Raw genomic sequence first — 20,706 nt, forward strand, 5'->3', positions numbered from 1 at the left:
AGCATCTGCCATATGAGGAGAGATTAATAAGACTGGGACTTGTCAGATTGGAAAAAAGACGTCTAAATGGAGATATGATAGAGGTGTATAAAATCATGACTGGTGTGGAGAAAGTAAATAAGGAAGTGTTATTTGCTCCTTCTCATAACACAAGAACTAGGGGTCACCAAATGAAATTTATAGGCAGCAGGTTTAAAACAAACAAAAGGAAGTATTTTTTCACACAACACACAGTCAACCTGTGGAACTCCTTGCGAGAGGATGTTGTGAAGGTCAAGACTATAACAGGTTTCAAAAAAGAACTAGATAAATTCAGGGAGGATAGGTCCATCAATGGCTATTAGCCAGGATGGGCAGGGATGGTATCTCTTGCCTCTGTTTGCCAGAAGATGGTAATGGGTGACAGGGGATGGATCACTTAATGATTACCTGTTCATTCCCTCTGGGACACCTGGCACTGGCCACTGTCAGAAGACAGGATACTGGACTAGATGGATCTTTGGTTAGATCCAGTATGGCCGTTCTTATGTTATTAATTGTAATAAAATCAGATTTTTTCAATCTTGCCCCTGGATCCTTCAAGCCAGATCCTGGCTCCTGGTAAGGCCCTTTTTTTTGCAGCTGCAGCAGCACTGGGGACTGAAAGGCTAGTTTAACCAGCCAGCTGAGGATACTCCTAGAAAGGGGGGAATTCCTGAATGGCCTAGAGCTGACTTCACTGTGGAAGGGTACACAAAGGTCTGGGGCCTGACTCTGATGATCCCCAGTTGCATCTTGCACAACTTAGAGAAGTCTCGTGGCTACTCTGACTTGTCTGAGGAATCAAGGATCAGGGTCAAAGGATCAGGCCCCAGGATCAGGGTCAAAGCACATGAGTCGGGTACTGTGTGGGAGGTTTTCACTGTCCATGCTGTAATATCCTATGGTTAAACACAGGGCTTCAGCACCCAAGGCTGCCAGTCCAGCAACGTTCACCAGCATTGGGGTTCACTGGAGTTTATAAAGTTTAGGGGGGAAAAAAAATGGAATAACAAATATGTTAGGACTTCAGAGCCGCAGCACTTTACGCCCACTTTGCACAGATGTAAACAGCTACATAAGGTGGGGAATCAGGCCCCCTGGCAGAAGTTATGGACTTGATGCATCAATTATTGGGTGAAGTTCTCTGGCCTGTGATATACAGGAAGTCAGACTAGATTATCATAATGGTACTGTCTGGCTTTATAATCTAGGAATCTGTGAAACTAAGTGTCAGAAGCAAGGTGGGTGAGGTAATATATTTTATTGAACCAACTTCTGTTGGTGAGAGAGCCAAGCTTTTTGAGACACACAGAGCTCTTCTTCAGATCTGTGTGGTTCAAAAAGCCTGTCTCTCTCACCAACAGAAGTTGGTCCAATAAAATATATTACCTCACCCACCTTGTCTAATATCCTGGGACCAACATGGCAGCAATTACATTACATACAAGCTAAGTTTCAGTCATTTGATGGAAGAATGCTCGGAAAAGAGACAAGAAGTGACCACTGCTATGGGAGAAGATACATTTGGCTCAGTCCCTCTGGGATTGGTGAATTTATTTATTTTTAAATAGCGTGTGACAGTTGGGAGTCACTTTGGGAAAATTTAAGGTTCTATTTACATCTGTTTCTTACTACAGGAACTGCTGCCATATATAACCCAAGGAAAGAGAGAGGGGGGAAGAGGTTAAAGAAAAACCCAGGAGACTTTCATAAGAAAAGTGCATCTGTGTCAGAGTGCTAGGCCACAATATTCTGATGCATCCACCTAAAATGATAGATTAAGACAGAAGAGTCTGTTTTTGTTGATTTTCAGCCACCATCAAGGCAGAGCTGTTGGACTTGGGGTGGGGGGGTTAATCTTTTTTGATTACGTTTTTCCTTTGTACCTGACTGACTTCAATTAATCTATTTTCACTTTCCAGAAACAGATTTCGTTTATCCTTGTCAGGTTGATTTTGGTTCCCTGTAACAAGGTGGCTGGGGGGGGATCGTTTTCATTTCTTTCTTTGTTTCACAATGTTGGTAAATGAATCAGGTACAGTAAATGCCAGTGCAAACTGCTTCCAAGAACGCATACCAACACACAAAAGCCAGCCATACAAGCAGGAGATAGCTTGTAATAAAAAATTGATAAAGGAATTCAAAATAGAATTTAGAAAAGATTTTTAGATGGTGTCTTTTTGGTTAATTTGATCTCCTGTAACAGGTCCAGGTGTGCTGGGCAGAGCTCTATTACCCCTAATGATGTACACTTCTGCAGTCAAAAGAACTCACCCTTTTGCCTTTCACTGAATGTTTGTCCCCCATCTGTAGGAGTGCCACCGGGGAAGCTTGGCACGAAATCATGCTGTCCTGCCTCAGTAACAGAGCCTGCGACAGACTCTCCGGCCTCACCAAAAACGAATGTGGCAGCGACTTTGCCTATTTTTACTTCGTCTCCTTCATCTTCCTTTGTTCCTTTCTGGTAAGTCAGTCCGAGTTTCTGCTTCCTTTCCATCTTATCAAACCGCAGGCATCACATCAGCCCTTGCTAACTCCTTCAGCTCCCTTCACATTTAGCACGGAGTAGGTCCCTCTTCTCCTTCCCAAATCCTTGTTTTCTGCTGCTTCCTAATTATGATTTAGACAACATTACAAGACAGTTCCATTAAAAAGCATTTATTATCATGGTGATAAAAACCCTTTAATCTCCAAAGAGGTAATTTAGTAATTAGTTTATTGCACAGGTTTTTATCTTTCTCCCCAGGAGGGGGGTCTAATTTATGGAATTAAACATTAATCTGTTTTGTCTCCATTTTTATATGGGCTTTTGAAGAATGGGGAGGGGTTGGGGTGGTAGGGACACGGTCGGCTCTGTGTTGCTTTCAGAAAGCATCAAGTTTGTATTTTATTTGTTGGGGGTAAAACCTGATAATTTTCCAGTGACAGTGTTTGGGAAATTTTCAGTCACGAAGGTGAAAGAAGCACACCAAGCTGATTCTGCCATTGTTCATCAGGCAGGGCTGGAACTCGTCATTTAACAAAAACCAAGTTTTGCCAGTCCCTTGCAAACACACGAAAGGCTATCCAGTCCTGGAGGCTGATTCCACCTTCAGTGATGCAGGGGTTTTATGCTAACATAACTCCATCGGTGTCAGAGAATGGAGAATCAGGTACATAGGGAACAAACTCAGAGTCTGAAGAGTTGAAATCACAGCTCTGAAACTTACCAGAAGGCAAACAGGATTTATCTGTTCTACTCTACATATGATTCCTCACTGCTTTCCACTGTACAGACAAGAGATTGCCTTAAAATTTAAGAGCTGTTTATGAATCAGAACTTCACAAATGCAGCCAATCCCTATTACCCACAAAAGACTCTGTCCAGGAAAACTAGCTTCATATGGAATTTATATGTTGTAGGGAGACGCACCACCTCATAGTTCACCATGACGTCCTTTGGCCAGCTGGAGCCTTCTCCTTGACATCTGGCATCTCACTCCTTCCTGCATGGATTAAAATTTGTAGCACCCTGGAAGCTGATAAAAAGTTACTGAGTCCATTTACTGATTCCTTTAGAACTCCACCACTTTAAAGTTTTCCTTTATAAATCCCTAACCTAACGTCAGAAATTCTCTATTTAAAAGTCCATTAACATTCCTTGGGTTCTCCCCACCCCCGTGAAAAAAACCTCACCGAATTTTCACACTCAAAATGTAGTAGCGGAATTGGAGGCTGGCGTACATCTGTGACATATACAGCCCTGCATGATCTTACACTTTGAGTCAGTGCTCCCGAAAGCTCTGGGATGACACCCTTCGTTCATTGGCAGGCCATGGGGAGGCCCCAGGCTGAAGAGTTAAGGAAAGGAGGCGGGGCTCCAAAAATAGATCGTGAAAAGTAAGCCAGCTGTAATATTTCAGGACAGACCCATTACTCGTTTTTTAAAATGTACTTGGTACTTCATTGCAATTAAACCATTATAGAGCAGCGGCCTTGCCAGCAGGGTGTGTATTTATGGTTTATTAGATTTTGTTACATCACAGAGTTGGGGAAAATTATGTAATGTATTGGTTTTTAACATTGCTTCAGGGGCTTTAAGAATGTCTGGTTTGGCATCATTTTCCTTGTTTAATTTGTGCCCTTTGATATAAAGTCAAACTAAAAAATAGAGCAACTGTAAAAGTTGCTCTGTAGCAGTTAAATAAACCTGTGTAGACCCAGCCTTGCACTGGGGCCGACACAGAACTGCACCACCTTCAGGGGAGAACCACCTCCCATAGCTTTCCAGTTCACCTGCTGGGTCATCACTTAGGCAGTGCAACATGCACTCCCCCCTGTGGCCAACCACCTCTTTTGGGCAGTGCAGAAAGAGGAGAGGAGACAGGGTCCTGCCGCTGACTCCTACTCTGAGGCTTGGGGTGGCTGTAAGAGAATTGCTTTCTTTGATCCTAGGGGGGTGAGCAGATACTTCCAACCTGAACCTGATTCAACACTCAGTGGAGTCAAAAGAAAGACTCCAATTGACTTCTTTGGATCAAGCCCCAAACTTGAAAAAGATGCCATGGATGTGAGAACTTTGGGATTGCAATTATTATGCATGGAACAGCCTGCTGTGTAGTTAATGTGTATCCGAGAACACATAGTCAGGTGTACATACTGGTCAAGTGTACTGGCTTCAGTTCCACAAAATGAGCCGAGTACCTTCAGCAGGAATTATTTCAGTGGCCTCAGCAGCCCTGATGTAGTCAGTGGCCTTCAGTGCCACGCAGGCAGGAGGGTGGCTGCATGGAAGCCATCAGGTAAGCTCTTACCTCCTTCACTAGCCACCTCTTCTTATCGGTGTTTCTGTCTGAGGAGGCAGTATTAAGTGTAACTGAGCCTAATGCATGTTGGCGATAGCAGAAGGGATCCTGAGAAAGTATAGTCTAGGAGTAACATTTTCAAAAGCACCCAAGTGATTTAGGAGCCTAGGTCCTATGTTCAAAAAAGACTTAGGTATTAAAAAACCTAAGTCCCACTGATTTTCAATGAGACTTAGTCTCCTAAGTGTCTGTTACTTTATAAAATGGGACTTATGCTCGTAAGTGACTGAAGCATTTTCAACGGTCCATTCCCAGGTCCTTAAGAAGATAAGAATGGCCATACTGGGTCAAACCAATAGGCCATCTAGCCCAGTACCGTGTTTCTGACAGTGGCCAGCGTAAGATGCTTCGGAGGGAATGAACAGAGCAGGGTCATTTTGAGTGATCCATCCCATTGCCCGGTCCCAGCTTCTGGCAGTTGGAGGTTTAGGGACACCCAGAGCATGGAATTGTATCCCTGACCATCTTCGCTTATAGCCATTGATAGACCTATCCTCCATGAAAGTATTATGGTTTTTTTGAACTCAGTTATACTTTTGGCCTTCACAACAGCCCGTGACAATGAGTTCCACAGGTTGACTGTGCGTTGTGTGAGGAAGTACTTCCTTTTCTTTGGTTTAAACCTGCTGCCCATTAATTTCATTGGGCGATCTCTAATTCTTGTGTTATGTGAAGGGGTATATAACACATCCCTCTTCACTTCTCTGTACTATCCATGATTTTGAAGACCTCTATCATATCCCCATAAATCATCTCTTTTCTAAACTGAACAGTCCCAGTTACAGTCCTGCACAGATACAAAATTTGTATCTACATCCGAGCCACAATCTGCAAAAATGTTCTATGGATATCCACATCCGCGGATGCGGATATCAGCGGATTTGCAGGGCTCTAGTCCCAGTAGTTTTAATCTGTCCTCGTATGGAAACTGTTCCATAACCCTAATCATTTTCGTTGCCCTTCTCGGCTCCTTTTCCAATTCCAATATATATTTTTTGAGATGGAGCAAGCAGAGTGGCATGCAATATTCAAGGTGTGGCCATAGTACGTATTTATATAGTGGCATTAAGGATCTTTTTTTTTTAATTATCTATCACTTTCCTAATGGTTCCTAGCATTCTGTTGGCATTTTGACGGCCACTGCACATTGCACAGATATTTTCCGAGAACTGTCCAGAATGACTCCAAGATCTCTTTCCTGAGTAGTAAGAGATAATTTAGACCCCATCATTTTTATGTATAGTTGGGATTATTTTTTCCAATGTGCATTACTTTGCACTTTTCAGCATTGAATTTCATCTGCCATATTGTTGCCTAGTCACCCAGTTTGATGAGATCCCTCTGTAACTCTTCACATTCAGCTTTGGACTTAATTATCTTGAGTAATTTTGTGTCATCTGCAAATTTTGCCAACTCACTGTTCATCCCCTTTTCCCGATCATTTATTAATATGTTGAACAGCACACGTCTCAGTACAAGATCCTTGAGGACCCTGCTATTTGCCTCTCTCCACTGTGAAAATTGACCATTTATTCCTACCCTTTGTTTCCTATCTTTTAATTAGTTACTAATCCATAAGAGGACCTTCCCTCTTATCCCATGGCTGTACTTTGCCTAAGAACCTTTGGTGTGGGACCTTGTCAAAGGCTTTCTAAAAGTCCAGGTACACTATATCAACTGGATCACCCTTGTCCACATGCTTGTTGACACCCTGAAAGAATTCTAGTAGATTGGAGCCTGGGACAGGCTCCTGGATACCTGGATTCTGTTCTCCACTTTACCAGGTGGTCAAGTCAATTCACTTTTCTGTGCCTCAGTTTTCTTACCTGTAAAATGGGGTTAGTAATACCATGTAAATTGGAAGAAAGGTCTAAAGCGTGATTAATTGGCATTCATATGGTATATTACTGTGGCAGTAAATTAGGGCCTGGGGATGTCTTTATTAGTGGGTCATGAGTAACAGCAATAGTACTTCCTGTACACGATCCCCCAACTAAAGACCCACCACCTCCACAGACTCAAGCCCCAGACTTAATTGCCTGGTTTCATTTTAATGACTTGCCGATGCTGCGGAGCTGGAGGCCGCTAAATTCTGTTTGATTTTGTTGCTCACTAGCAGAGAGCTGGCAAACTGCTCCACCGCACTGGTTCCTGGTGCGCCATGTCATGCCACGAAGCAGCACCCACATCAGCATACGAGCTCCACGGATAGAGAGCAGAACAATAGAAAGCTGCCTCATGCGTCTCAGGTCTTTATCCAGCACATGGGCATCACTTCCACCTTTTGGGTGAGAGAAACATGATCTTACCTGTCTTCTGTGACCTTCCTACCCTACCGTCTGAGCCTGATTCAACTCCTGCTGAAGTCATCGTGAGGTTTTCCATTGACTTTAATAGAAGTTGGGTTGAACCCTTATCTCTCAGGAACATTTACCAACCTGTGTATTAAGATCTTGCTTTTGGAGGCAGAGGCCTTTTGCACGCTATACTTCCCATCCCTGGGGTCCCTTTGAGGAGTCCCATCTCTGAGATCCTAACAGAGGACATCCAGGTTCAAGACCGGTTCCTCTGAGCTGTTGTGTCTTGATTTGCTCTGATCTGAGCAGCACTGGGAAGTGTTCTCAGGAAAGGAGCTGCATACCTCCGAATGATGGGTTGATTGATTGGAGCACCTGTGCCTCTTTCTGCCTGCATTATGAATAAGGCAACAATGTTTCTCCACAGAGACAGAGTGAATCACATTGCACCAGTTATGACCTGGATTGTATCATGCTGCATATCTGCCTCAGTAATGGAGAGAGACGTTTCCTGTTACAATAATACATATGTATTGAATTTCACACTGGCGAAAGGTGCTGGATTAGCAGCCCTGGAGAACAAACTCCTCTCTCTATCCACTGCAGCAAGTCGAATGGGAAGCAGTATGCCCGTGTTCCCCAGCGTGCTTCAGTCCTGCCAGGCAGGGAATGTCTTTAGGTGATGAGAAGGAACTTTACTTTCCAAGGTCCATTCAGTCCTTGACCCTCTGTGGAGGGGATCATAAAGGGAGCGTAAGGTCGTGTGCTCACCAGCTGTGGTGTCCCCTTGCATCAGGGTGCGAAGCTGTATATCGTCATTGTTCCCAGCACCTCCTGCTGGCCACCTGCCTCTGGCTGGGCCTTCCGCGGCTCAGCCCTCTGGCCAAGTCATAAAGTCCAAACCCCTTTCAGATAATAAAAAGTCCAAACAAATCCAGTGTAATATTTCTTTGGCCTCTCTCAGGCCAAACTAGTAACTACTACTTCTCTAGCAGGACTCCCCATGCTGCCTGCCTCCCTCCCCCAGGGACTCTGGCACTTTATCTGGGGTCGCCCTGCTCCCATGGGAACCTAACCTGCCTTCTATCCATTTGTCACATTCTGGGGTGCAATCCAGACCAGTGAGGGGTTGTGTCATCATCTGCCCTGTATCCCTGGGTGCCTCACTGCTCTGCTGCTGTGGACACCAGCAGACAAGCATGCAGGTGACACTCGGAGAGTGTCTGTGCCCTATACATCCCTGGATCAGCAACTCTGACCCTAGCAACCTGTCTACAGCCCCACCCTGGCTTCCCCCAGCATTGGTTACTACTAGCAAGGTGACCTCAACACACTCCCAGTCCCAAACTTTCCCAAACCCATGTGCTCTGCAATGTCCAGTCCTCTGCTGCAATATTCAGAGGAATAGAACTTTAGTTCTAACAGAACACTGCTGGTTTAGATTAAAGTAAAACAGGTTTATTATTTACAATTTAGAAGATGGGATTTTAAGTGATTTCAAGTATAAGAGGAAAAAGTTAGAAATGGTTACAAGAAAACAAAAGTGAAACATGCTTTCTAGTAACTAAAACTCAACTTGGCAACCTACAGTGTGGGTTCAAGATGGCTTTTCTCACCCACAGTCTTCCAGAAGGACAGCTGAACCTACCCCTACCCCAACCCCAAGCCTGGGTCAAGATCTTCTCTGGAAACCCTAAGTGCTGGTTCCTTTATCTTCTTAGGAGAACTTGGGTTCTCTGACTCTTTCTTTTACAGTCTAGTGAACGTCTGAAATGGATTCTTCTGAAGTTATCCCCCAAAGTAAAGTTTATTCAAATTGTGAGGAAGGTGACATGAAGTCTGGTGGTGAAGAATGCTTCATGCTGTTTGTGAAAATGCAAATTGTTCTGTTTTTTCAATCTCCTCCACTTGTTAGCTTGATGGCTCTGTTTACTGCATATGTGTAAATTAAGGTATACCCAGGTTCCTTTGTTTAGGACAGAATTGTTTAACCCTTTTACCTAGGCCAGGCTGTCTGGTGTTGAACATGGGCCAGTAACATCGTGCAGAGGAAATTCAGAACTGGACATATAAGTCAAGTTGCTACATACATTTCATCCTGATATCATTGACCAGTGAGCAATTACTTTGTGCAGTGATACCTCATAAGGCACATTTTGTACAAAGATTATTACAATAGTGTGTAGGGTGTGAATACAGGAGTTCTTAGGGTCACACTGTTGTAGGCCCTAGCTCAGGGCTTTCCCCACACAGGAGTCTACTCTGCTCTAGACATGTTTCTTCTACCACATTGACTCCCCTTCTTACTCCCTTCCACGGGGCCAGTTTCTACCTGTAGGACTCTGTGGGATGGAGGCCTATGCCTGTTCTCTTCGCATCCTAACAAGATGAGCTCTGCCTCTGTTTCCCTTCTCCAGATCCTGACAGTTCTCTTGGCGTTCTCACTGTCAACTCGAAGCCCACATTCAGGGCCTGCCCCACACAGGCCTATTCTACCCCCTGTGGGCTTCTTCCAGCCTGCACCAGCTGCAGGGCTTCTCTAGAGAGAGCGTCTTTTCTCTCCCCCTTCCTTCTAATCAACGTGCCTTTTATTCTCTTCTACCAGCCTCTTTCTAGCTCAAGCTGCTCCCTTGCTGATTAGCGAAAGGGGCGTCACCTGGCGCACCTGATTGCTCCCAGGTTTAGCCCACAAGGTTTTCATGAGTCAGAATCTCAGGGTTGGAAGGGACCTCAGGAGGTCATCTAGTCCAACCCCCTGTTCAAAGCAGGTCCAATCCCCAATTTTTGCCCCAGATCCCTAAATGGCCCCCTCAAGGATTGAACTCACAACCCTTGATTTAGCAGGCCAATGCTCAAACCACTGAGCTATCCCTCTGTCCCCCCCACCCCAAGTAGGCCCTAATTCTCCTGAAGAGCCATTGGCCCCATGACAGATTAGTGCCCTTTGCAGTGTTGGGCTTTGTGATGTGCATGCCTGGGAAATGGACTTAGACCAGCAGCTCTTTTTATATGGGCTACTGATCATCCTAAAACAACCTTAATGCTGCCAAAAAGAATGGGCCAAATGGAGTTCCTGACCCTGGCTCTGTGGCCAGGAAAAAAAACCTAAGCCAGCAAATTCTAATGTTATTTCTTGACACTCACAGCAGACTTCTAAACCAGGCGTTCTCAAAGGCTCTCCACTTAGGACCCCCCAGAACAATCAGTGGCGATGGTTCCAATCCCACAATCCTTTCCAGTCACATCCTATGTCTCTTTGGCATCCTGGCAAGAAAACAGCGCTATTTTGGGGTGTGGGGAGGCCTGATGTAGGTGGTTGATGGGGTTGGGTTTGTGGATTCTGGAGAGAAAGGTGGGTGCTGTTGGATGGGGACCGACCTTCTGAGTGGAGAGCTGCCGGTACTGGGGGGACACTGGCAGTGGGGCAGGAGCTGTTGTCTGGGGATGCTGAGGCAGAGATGGATGCTCTAGGGTGGGGTTTTAAGAAGTGGAGGAGAAGGTGCTGCTGGGTATTGGTGGAAGGGTTGCAGATCCTGTTAGTTGCAAGGATGGGAGGAGTGCTTCCTCTTCTCCCTTGCCTCTCCATGTGCCTGCCCCGTGCTCTGCTCCTGCAGTGACTGACGCTCCTGGGAAAGGGCAGTGCATTCAGCCTGTGGAGTCAGGGGTTGGGAGGGTCTCCTGTTACCATGCTATTCCCAATGGGTGAGGAGCTAGGGTTACTTACAGGCCCCACAGGAGGATTTCTCCAGTTCTTGCTGGCCTGACGGGGGAATGGTAACAGCAGTGCCACACCGCGTGATGATGAGGGTGCAACCAAGATTAAAAATTGTGCAACTTCAAGGCAAACATAGGGATGTGGAGAAACCACACCTCCCGCTAAGCAAATAAGTGCATTCTCAGTTTGCAGCTTCATTCTTCCACCTTCTTCAGCTACACATCTTAAATTGAATCCACAAGGTAAAAGGCAAGTGTGTTTCTTTTCTCCCCAACCCCATCCTTTTCCCCCTATGCAGATGTTGAACCTGTTTGTGGCTGTAATCATGGACAACTTTGAGTACCTGACACGAGACTCTTCCATCCTAGGACCCCATCACCTGGATGAGTTCATTCGGGTCTGGGCTGAATACGACCCAGCTGCCTGGTATGTACACAGCAAATATGTATATACACAATATATATATAGACATAGTCCATATACTGTTTTTAATGTGACTACAAGTCCACAAGGAAAACAAAATCCAGAGCTGAAAAGAGCTGGGGAGGTGAACATTGCAACCCAGATTCACTGTGCGCTTGATATTTAACAAACCTGATGTAGTTACAGGGGAATTTCCTTTTAGCTGATATGAGAACCAGAAAAGAAAAAAAAACTCAAACCCTTAACAGTGCCAGAAAACGAATGGGTCCGATGCAAACAGAGTGCCTGATCCTAGCTCTATGGTCATGCAGAAAAGGCATTTATTATTTCTGGAAACACAACTGAACACCTTTGGTTTTCATTTCCAATGTGAAGGGGGGAAAAAGTAGAATCTCTCGCCATCTTAAGCATGTTAGTTAACACTTGAGATTAATTTCTCTAAAATCAATCTAGATACACAAAGATTATGTAGCATTTGTTAGTAGACAAGAATTGCCTTAATAATTTAAAATAATAAAATACAGTGTGTATTTGTTTTGAGGTCACGGAAAACCAGTGAAGCTTTCTTTTCACGTTTTCAAGGTGCCATTCCTCCCTAAAGAGTGTGCCCCTGATTTGCCAGTACTTTGCACGTCAAGTCATCACTTTCAGCTGTGCAACATCAGTGTAAAATGCTATCAAATCATAATTCTCCACTCACACCCGGTAGCATTTTACATCCACTCTAAACACGTGTATGGGACAACATAGGTTGCAAGGCAGTGGAGGAAGGACTGAATGTTTTTTAATAGAGCATTGGTTTGATTAGAACATACAACTTAAATAGAGAGGTATCATCAGAAATTGTGTTTTGATCCTGGAAACATCCATTGAATGGCAGCAAGTTACAGATGAGATCTTTGATCTTTTTAAGAATACGCTGGTTTGGGGGCAAGAGGTTGAAAGCTGAGACATGTAAAGCAATAAAGAGAAGAAAAACCAATAAGCCTAACTTCATCCGATGAAGTGAGCTGTAACTCACGAAAGCTCATGCTCAAATAAATTGGTTAGTCTCTAAGGTGCCACAAGTACTCCTTTTCAATTCCCAATGAATCTCCAATAAAACATCCTTGGTATACAGGCTTGTTAAGGGAAAGGGTTTTTTTCTCCCACCCAGAAAGTGAGGTTTTGAATGAAATCTGCCTTGGATTTTTTTTTTTAATCCAAATATGGTAGCGGAGGAACCTACACACAACTGGCTGGGTCCCTCATGGCAGGAAACACTGCAATAACAGGAGAAGGAGAATGTTATCACAGAATAAGGGTCAGGCTGGAAGAGTTTTAGGGTAGAGATGAAGTGGGGGTTGTCTCCCACAAGGTTGCCTAGTTACCAGGTCCCAGAGCAAAGTTTACTTGAAAACATTGCAACGAATGTAGGGGAGAAAACCATTGTGTTACGTGCCACCTTTCCGACAACGCAGGACACTCAGCCTCTACAGAAGGCTTTAAAAGGGCGAAGAGCACTCCATAAACCTGAAGGTTTTAGATGCTCTGAAGTGCAGTCAGAACCATTTCCTTGATCTTTTACAGCTTTCGGACATGGTACTGGGGACAATTTTTTTTTACAAACTACCACCCACTTCTTATCCCCCATCCTCCCCACAAAGCCACCGGGCAATGTGTTTTCCACAAAATACAGCTCTCTTGTGAAAAGGCTTCAGACTTGTACATCTACAACACACAAGCTGCCTCCAACCCCTTTATGCTTTTCATCCTCTTTTTGTTCCCCTGCAAGCAGAGCTGAAGATGTAGGGAAAATGTTTATAGATAAGAACTTAAACCCCTAATAAGAATGCACTTAAGCCAATTTAAATCAAACTTTGGTTTAATGTAGTAGCTTTAGTACAGAAAGTAAATCTGTTTAAACATAATTTATACCATCTCAAGTGCATCCACATTAGGGATTTGAACCAGTATAACTAGATTTTAGTTAGTGCAAGTTTCTAATACAAACTAGTCCTTAGTGAGTATCTGATCAGCAATCAGTGGTTATTTTTCATTTGCAAATCCTGTCCACTTTCTTACCACTGATGGGAAATTCAGTGAGGCTGAAAATTTGGGAATGTCCATTCTCCCTATAACAAATAACTTCAAATCCCATGAGCACCAATGAGATAAATTACCTGTGTACGAGAAAAAACACCAATGTGCTTTTCCTAAGATTCAGATGCTCAGACCATTGGGGTCATAAGGAGGGTGGTTTCTGCATGATTTCCTCATTCTTCTGGTTCTGAAGTGAAAGATTAAAATGTTGGTTTAAAATGATACTTCCTTTTAAAAAGTAATGAATGCATACTATGTCATGCATGAAGATCAGGGAGCTTGATTCTCTAATCTACTCCAGTTTTCCACTGGTGTGACTCCATTGACTTCGGTGGAGTTACTCACAAAGTACAACTGTGTAAATCAAAGGGGAATCAGGCCCTTTGATATCTTAGGCCTGGAGCCTTCAAAAATGTGCCTTTGCTTAATTTTACATGTGCAAGTAGTTCCACTGAAGTCACATACATCAACTAAGCATATTCTTAAGTGTTTGCAGGTTTGAGGCCTAAAATATCAGTGATTTACACTTTCTGAGACAGGACCTTTTCTTCATAATGCAGGTATTTACATGTCATGGGGAATAATAGATAATCATAATAATTTGCATGAAAAGGGATTACACGGCAGTGTGATCTAGATTTAGGCAAACTAGATTATTATTCCTACTTTTATCGCTGACTTACTTTGTGACCTTTGCCAAGCCACTTAGCCTCTGTATGCCTCAGTTTGTCCATCAATAAAATGAACAGAATAATGCCTTATCCACCTTGTAAGCTATTTGAGACTCCTAGATGAAAGGCGACGTGTGAGTGCAAAGTGCAAATATTATTATGTATATGGTAATGGTTATTTATTTTAATATTTTATGTCTTTAAAATATTATCTTCAGTGTCACCATCTTTCTCCCGGTTATTATGTCTTTAAACTTTCTTGGGGGAAAATATTCAAAATGTTGAGAGAGAGGTAAAAACAGGAAATAGCACTATTGTTTTTAAAAAAGTATTTTGCTAAATAGAAGGTAAATATGGGAATGCTAATGGATTAAAGGGTGGTAGAAACACCATACATTAGAGAGAGATAGTGCACTATGAACCCTACTAATCTGGTTCTGGGGAAAATCTCTCACATGTAAACTGATACTGACAAATGGCAATCTCTCTTTAGCGATCGGCCACTTTTAGTCATTTTAAAAAATAATAGCATTGAACTTCAAGATGACCTGCAAAATAAAATAAAATTGGATGTATGGCCTTTTTTGTTTCTTTAAGATGTATAAAGAAGACCTGAAAGGTGCTGTATTTTTCTTTACTATGTGTTTTTCCCCCTTGGAAATATTAGGAATGTCAAGCCGTTTGTCAGAGTTCTTCTTGGATGACTAGAAGTGTGTACTGTAAGTGTTTTCAGCTCTTAATTGAAAGAGCAGGGTGGTGGAATCCCTAACAAGAAGAGCTTCTCTCACAAGTATCTGAGATAAATAGGCATTAACAAAGGCAAACGAAAACCAAAGAGATTTAAATTGCCTAACTAAGAATCAGTTCCACTGTCAACTAATCGTGGTTCACTACAGTGGCATGTGTCACGTCAAAAAGCACTAGCTCTTCCAGGCATCCACAGAGTCTCTCAGGGTAGACATATCTCGGGGCTTGTCTAGGCACAGGGTTTGCACTGATGTAACAATATTGATTTAGAAGTTTCAGTCCATTTGCTAAAGGAAAATGCCACAATAGTATCAATGTGCCACAGTTTAATATCAGTTTAACTGTATTCATAGTAGTGGGTTACACCAGCTGAACTATGTAGTTTTCTAAACCAATACAATTATACCTGTGCAAAAGCTATGAGTAAACCAGCTAGGACTTTCTAATACAAAAAACAAAACCACATGAAAATATTGGGGGGGGGGAATCTCTCTAAGGACTTTTTTATGTATCATAAAGAAGCTTAAAAAAAAGTGTGGGGGCAGGAGGGGTATAATAGCAGTTTGATTTCCTTTGCAGGTTCCCTTGAAGTTCGGTGCTGCTATTTTTTTAGATGATTTGGCTAATTATAATTAGAAATAAAAGTAATCCATGAAGTTTCTTAATCCAGCTGCTAGACTAACTGAAAACATTTTTTTAAATAATAGAATTAACCATAAAAACAACTTTGCAATAGTCTGATTTCAATTGTTACAAATGGGATCTGAATTTTCTCAGTCCTAATCAGTCTCATAAGTCTCTTAAAATAGCAAACTACTGGGCTGACTGTTAATCTTCTGTGTTCTTATATTTCAGACATATTAAAGAACTATAACATTAGTGACTCTCATAATTAAATGTGGTGGTTAGAATATCTTTTATATTGCATTGTAGTTCGGACAGTAATTAAAACAACCACGCTGCTTTATGCTGTGGCTTTTGTAGAGAAACTGGAAGTTCTCCCTCTCTAGATCTGAATTAAGGTGTCTACCACCCAGAAAATCCAATCATTGTCAAACTAACCTTGCTTCTAGAATGTTTTCCTCCTCCACCCTCTGCCATTTGCTGTGTTCTGTAGGGGAGTGATCTTTTGGAACAAGGCCTCCCTCCTTGCCTATGCTGTTATAACTTGTGATGTTTTCTTTCCAGTTGCCGGATTCATTATAAGGATATGTACAATTTGTTACGTGTCATTGCTCCACCCCTTGGCTTAGGAAAGAAGTGCCCTCATAGGGTGGCATATAAGGTTTGGAATTTCAGAGAGTCTGTCCAGCATTTCCTTCTTTGGTTTTCTTTTTTTTCTTTTTTTTTTTTAATCCAAACTGCAAATGCAAACGATACTGAAAAGAACTGGAACGTGACTAACCCGTTGCCTGAAAAGGAATGATTGACTGCCCCCTTATCCCTTGATGCATCAATTCTCCATCTACTCCTACATCCCAGCTGGCTGGAGAAAGGCAGCCTTATGAGACAGAGAACTCAAAAGCTTCCATCCCTCATGGTCTAGATGGGAAGGGGTGAGGAAGGGGCAAAGGGGCAATATATATGAGAGAGAGAAACAGCATAATAATATTTCTGCAGAATGCTGAGGAGAAAAATCTAAAATTCAAAAAGGTTTTAGACTGTTTTTTAAACTAAGAGCTGAAGGAAAGCCAACAGATGCAGAGGGCCACATGGTTCCAGTGCAGATCTCCGTTAGGGATGAATTTATTAAAGGGGGAACTCTATAGTTCAGGAAAGATGATAGGAAAGAACTTGGTGAAAATAAAGGCAGGGCCTAGTGAGGAACAGTCAAATGTAAAAGAATCCCATTTAAATATAACATATGGAGGGAAGCAACTGAATATTGACAAAATGTACAAATGCTTATATACAAATGCTAGAAGTCTTGCATACTAAGATGGGTAAACTGGAGTGCCTGGCACTAAATGAGGATACTGTTATAATAGGTGCTGTGGAAACTCGGTGGAATGAGGACAATCTGTGGGAAATGGTAATACCAGAGTGCAATATATATAAGAACGACAGAGTAGGTTGCACGGGTGGGGGAGTGGCTCTGTCTGTGAAAGAAACCATAGAGTCAAATAAAGTAAAAATCATAAATTACTCAAACTGTACCATAGAATCTCTTTGGATAGAAATTCCCCACTTGAACAATAGGATTAGGACAGTAGGAGTATAGTATTGAGCACCTGACCAAGATGGCGATGGTGATTATGAAATGCTCAGAGAGATGATAGAAGCAACAAAGACAGATAACGCAATAATAATGGGGGATTTCAACTACCCTCATATTGACGTCACCTTAGGAGGGTATGCAGAAATAATGTTTCTAGACATGTGGAACAGCTTCTCCTGGGACCCACAAGGGGAGAGGCAATTCTTGATTCATTACAGAGGTTCAAACTAAATATGTATGCCCCTCCCCATAAAATATAAAAACAGTAAGAGGACCAAAAAGATACCGTCATGGCTAAACAATAGAATAAAAAAGTCAAAATGGTTAAAGGCAAAAAGACATCCTTTAAAAGTTGGAAGTCAGATCCTACTGAGGAAAATAGAAAAGAGCATAAAATCTGGCATGTCACAGGTAAAAGTGTACTCAGGCAGGCCCAAGAAAGAATCAGAAGAATAAATAGCTAAAAATTCAAAAGATAACAGCAAATATAGTTTTTTAAGTACATCACAGCCAAGAAGCCTGCCAAACCGTCAGTGGGGCCACTGGATGATCAAGGTGCTAAAGAAGCACTCAAGGAAGACAAGGCCATTGCCGAGAAACTAAATGAATTCTTTGCATTGGTCTTCACTGCAGTGGATGTGGAGGAGATCCCCAAACCTGAGCTGTTCTTTTTAGGTGACAAATCTGAGGAACTGTCCCAGGTTGAGGTGTCAGTAGAGGAGATTTCTGAACAAACTGATAAACTAAACAGTAATATGTAACTGGGACAAGATGGGATTCACCCAAGAGTTCTGAAGGAACTCAAATATGAAATTGCAGAACTACTAACTGTGATATGTAACCTATTGTTAAATCAGCCTCTCTACCAGATAACTGTAGGATAGCTAATATAATGACAATTTTTTAAAAAGGCTCCAGAGGTGATCCTGGCCATTAAAGACCAGTAATTCTAACTTCAGTACCAGGCAAACTGGTTGAAACTGCACTAAAGAACAAAATTATCAGACACACAGATGGAACATAATATGTTGGGGAAGAGCCAACATGGTTTTTGTAAAGGGAAATCAGGCTTCACCAATCTACTAGAATTCTTTGTGGGGGTCAACGAGCATGTGGACAAAGAGGATGCAGCCAATATAGTGTACTTGGACTTTCAGAAAGCCTGTGACGTGGTCCCTCACCAAAGGCTCTTGAGCAAAGTAAGAAGTCCTGGGGTCCGAGGGAAAGTCCTCCCCAATAAGTGGATAAGAGATCGGAAACAAAGGGCACGTTCACACTTAAAATGCCGCATTGGCGCCACTGCGCTGCTGCAGCGCTGTAATGGAGACAGTCTACGCCGATGGGGGGGAGCTCGCCCGTCAGCACAGTTACTCCCGCTCCGTAAGAGGCGGTAGCTATCCCGCAGGGAGAAGCTCTCTCGCCGACACAGCCCTGTCTACACGGGGGGCCTAGGTCAGTGTAACTATGTTGCTGGCGGGGAGGCGGGGGGATTTTTCAGCCCCCTGAGCATTGTAGTTATACCAGTATAGGTCTGTAGTGTAGACCAGACCATAGGGTAGGAATAAATGGTCATTTTTCACAATGGAAAGAGGTATCTAGTGGAGTCCTCCAAAGAGCTGTCCTGGGATCTGTGCTGTTCAACCCACTCCATAAATGATCTGGAAAAGGGGTGAACAGTGAGATGGCAAAATTTGCAGATGATGCAAAGTCCAAAGCTTAGTGCAAAGAGTTACAAAGGGATCTCACGAAACTGGGTGACTGGGCAACAAAATGGCCGATGAAATTCAGTGTCGATAAGTGCAAAGTAATGCACATTGGGAAAAATAATGCCAACTATACACAAAAAACAATGGGGTCTAAATTATCTGTTACCACTCAAGAAAGCTCTTGGAGCCATTGTGGATAGTTCTCTGAAAATGTACATTCCATATTCAATTCATGTGATCAATGAGGTTTAAAAATCTACCAGAAATATATTTTTTCAGATGGGAATAAAAACCGCAGGGCTGTATTTCAATGTTGAGATAGTGGCTAGGCATAGAAACTTTTTATCCTTTTGGTTTTGTCAGTTGTTTCTCTCTTCCTTCCTTTTCCCCATCTATCAGCCATCTGTGTAGTACCTGGGAGTGTGGTCTAGTGAGCACTCCAGAGCATTTGGGCTCTATTCCTGAGTCTACACCTGACGTGCTATATGAACGATGCCAGTTCATTTACCCTCTTTGTGCCACAGTTTCACCATCTATACGATGGAGATAATACTTTCCCTGCTTCACAGGGGGGTTAATATTAATTAATAATGCTCTTTAACATGCTTTGGTATCCTTGTATGAAAGACCCTGTGGAATTACAAAGTAGTATTAACACACAGCCACCTGGGAAGATAAAATCAGACGCTACAGTTGTGTCCAAAGTCAACGGCAGCACCAGTAGGGGTAGCAAGCCAGGAGCTTTTCAGCTCTGCCGCCCCTTCTTCCCAATGGAGGATTTAATTTGTTGTGGACTCCGGCTGTAACAAAACTCATCAACAATGGAGTTGCAAGGCTTCTGTTGAGCCCCTGCACTTCCTAGCTTTTTCCACTGCTTCCAAACTCGCAGGCTGTTTAACGTACCCTTGTAATGAAGCCAGTAAGTGAGCCCCCTCGCAGATTGAAGGTGGGCTGGGATCTATGTGGCTGCCCTGGTCAGAGCCGAATCTGAGTTGTTGGAGGAGTCTGGCTTCGTTGGATAGGGTGCTGCAGAGATCCAGCTTTTTCTGGTAGTCCGAGCAATCTTAGGTTGCCCATGTGAAAAAAACAAAAAAGGATTCTTCTTCTCCTTCTTCTTTCTCTTTTAGCCTTTAACCTAAATTGGAAGCAAAACTCTTTATTCACAAAAGAAAAAGAGAAGCATTTTATGTGTCACATCTGTTTCTGTCCCATAACTCTGCCTACCAGCTCTCCCTGGCATGGTGAATACAACCATTTTTTTATTTGAAAAACAAGCAAACAAAAAAAGCAACCCCCACTTTGACCCCCCCAATCCCTACCCACCCCAATCCCTTTCCACGTCCACTGACTTACACATCAATCATTCCGTACTGCTGCCGCAGGGATTTGAGTGTCAGCGTTTAACCTGGGATTTCTCTGCGATGAGGAGACACCCATGGGTTCGACCAAAGGGATGGAAGCGGAGAAATCCTGCAGTTTACCCTCCTCTTTATTTTGTTTATTTGTCTCTTTCCTGAGAAATCTGATTAACCAGATATCTGTTTTTCTTGTCTGCTTTCTCTCCCGCTCCCCCCCTGCATTTTCCTCTCCCTGGTTTCGTTTCACCCTTTGTGTTGCTCCCCGTTTTTATTTTGGTTCTGGTTTGATTTCTGTCTCCTCCTGCTTTTGCCACCACACCCCCTCTCTCCTCCCCGCCTTCAATTCCAAGCGGGCACATCAGTTACACTGATATGTATGAGATGCTGAGACACATGTCCCCACCTCTAGGCCTGGGAAAGAAATGCCCTGCTCGAGTTGCCTATAAGGTAGATCATCCTTAAAAATTCCCTAAACCACCGGTGAAAGCTTCTTTTTGCCATGGCTGAAATGGGTGCCGTTTTCCTGTGATATTATTGGTGTGATCCTGAGTTCTTTCTGGTGCTTCATCTTCTTTCTACGCAGACTGGATTTTAAACATGCCACATTTTTGATAATATTGTTTT

At 43.0% G+C, this 20,706-nt stretch overlaps 1 protein-coding gene across 2 annotated transcripts in view; it reads left to right on the top strand.

Annotated features, from left to right (window-relative positions):
* The window catches only part of CACNA1B (calcium voltage-gated channel subunit alpha1 B), a 471,028-nt gene that overhangs the window by 412,750 nt on the left and 37,572 nt on the right, over positions 1 to 20,706 (top strand). For both annotated transcript variants that reach the window (XM_084649844.1, XM_084649843.1), the window contains 3 exons: positions 2,335 to 2,485; positions 11,176 to 11,303; positions 20,433 to 20,529. In XM_084649844.1, coding sequence (XP_084505970.1) covers positions 2,335 to 2,485; positions 11,176 to 11,303; positions 20,433 to 20,529 — 376 coding nt within the window. The remainder of the gene's footprint in view (positions 1 to 2,334; positions 2,486 to 11,175; positions 11,304 to 20,432; positions 20,530 to 20,706) is intronic.

The sequence above is a fragment of the Lepidochelys olivacea genome (genome assembly GCF_965140295.1).
Source record: "Lepidochelys olivacea isolate rLepOli2 genome assembly, chromosome: 16".
Taxonomy (NCBI): Eukaryota; Metazoa; Chordata; order Testudines; family Cheloniidae; genus Lepidochelys; species Lepidochelys olivacea.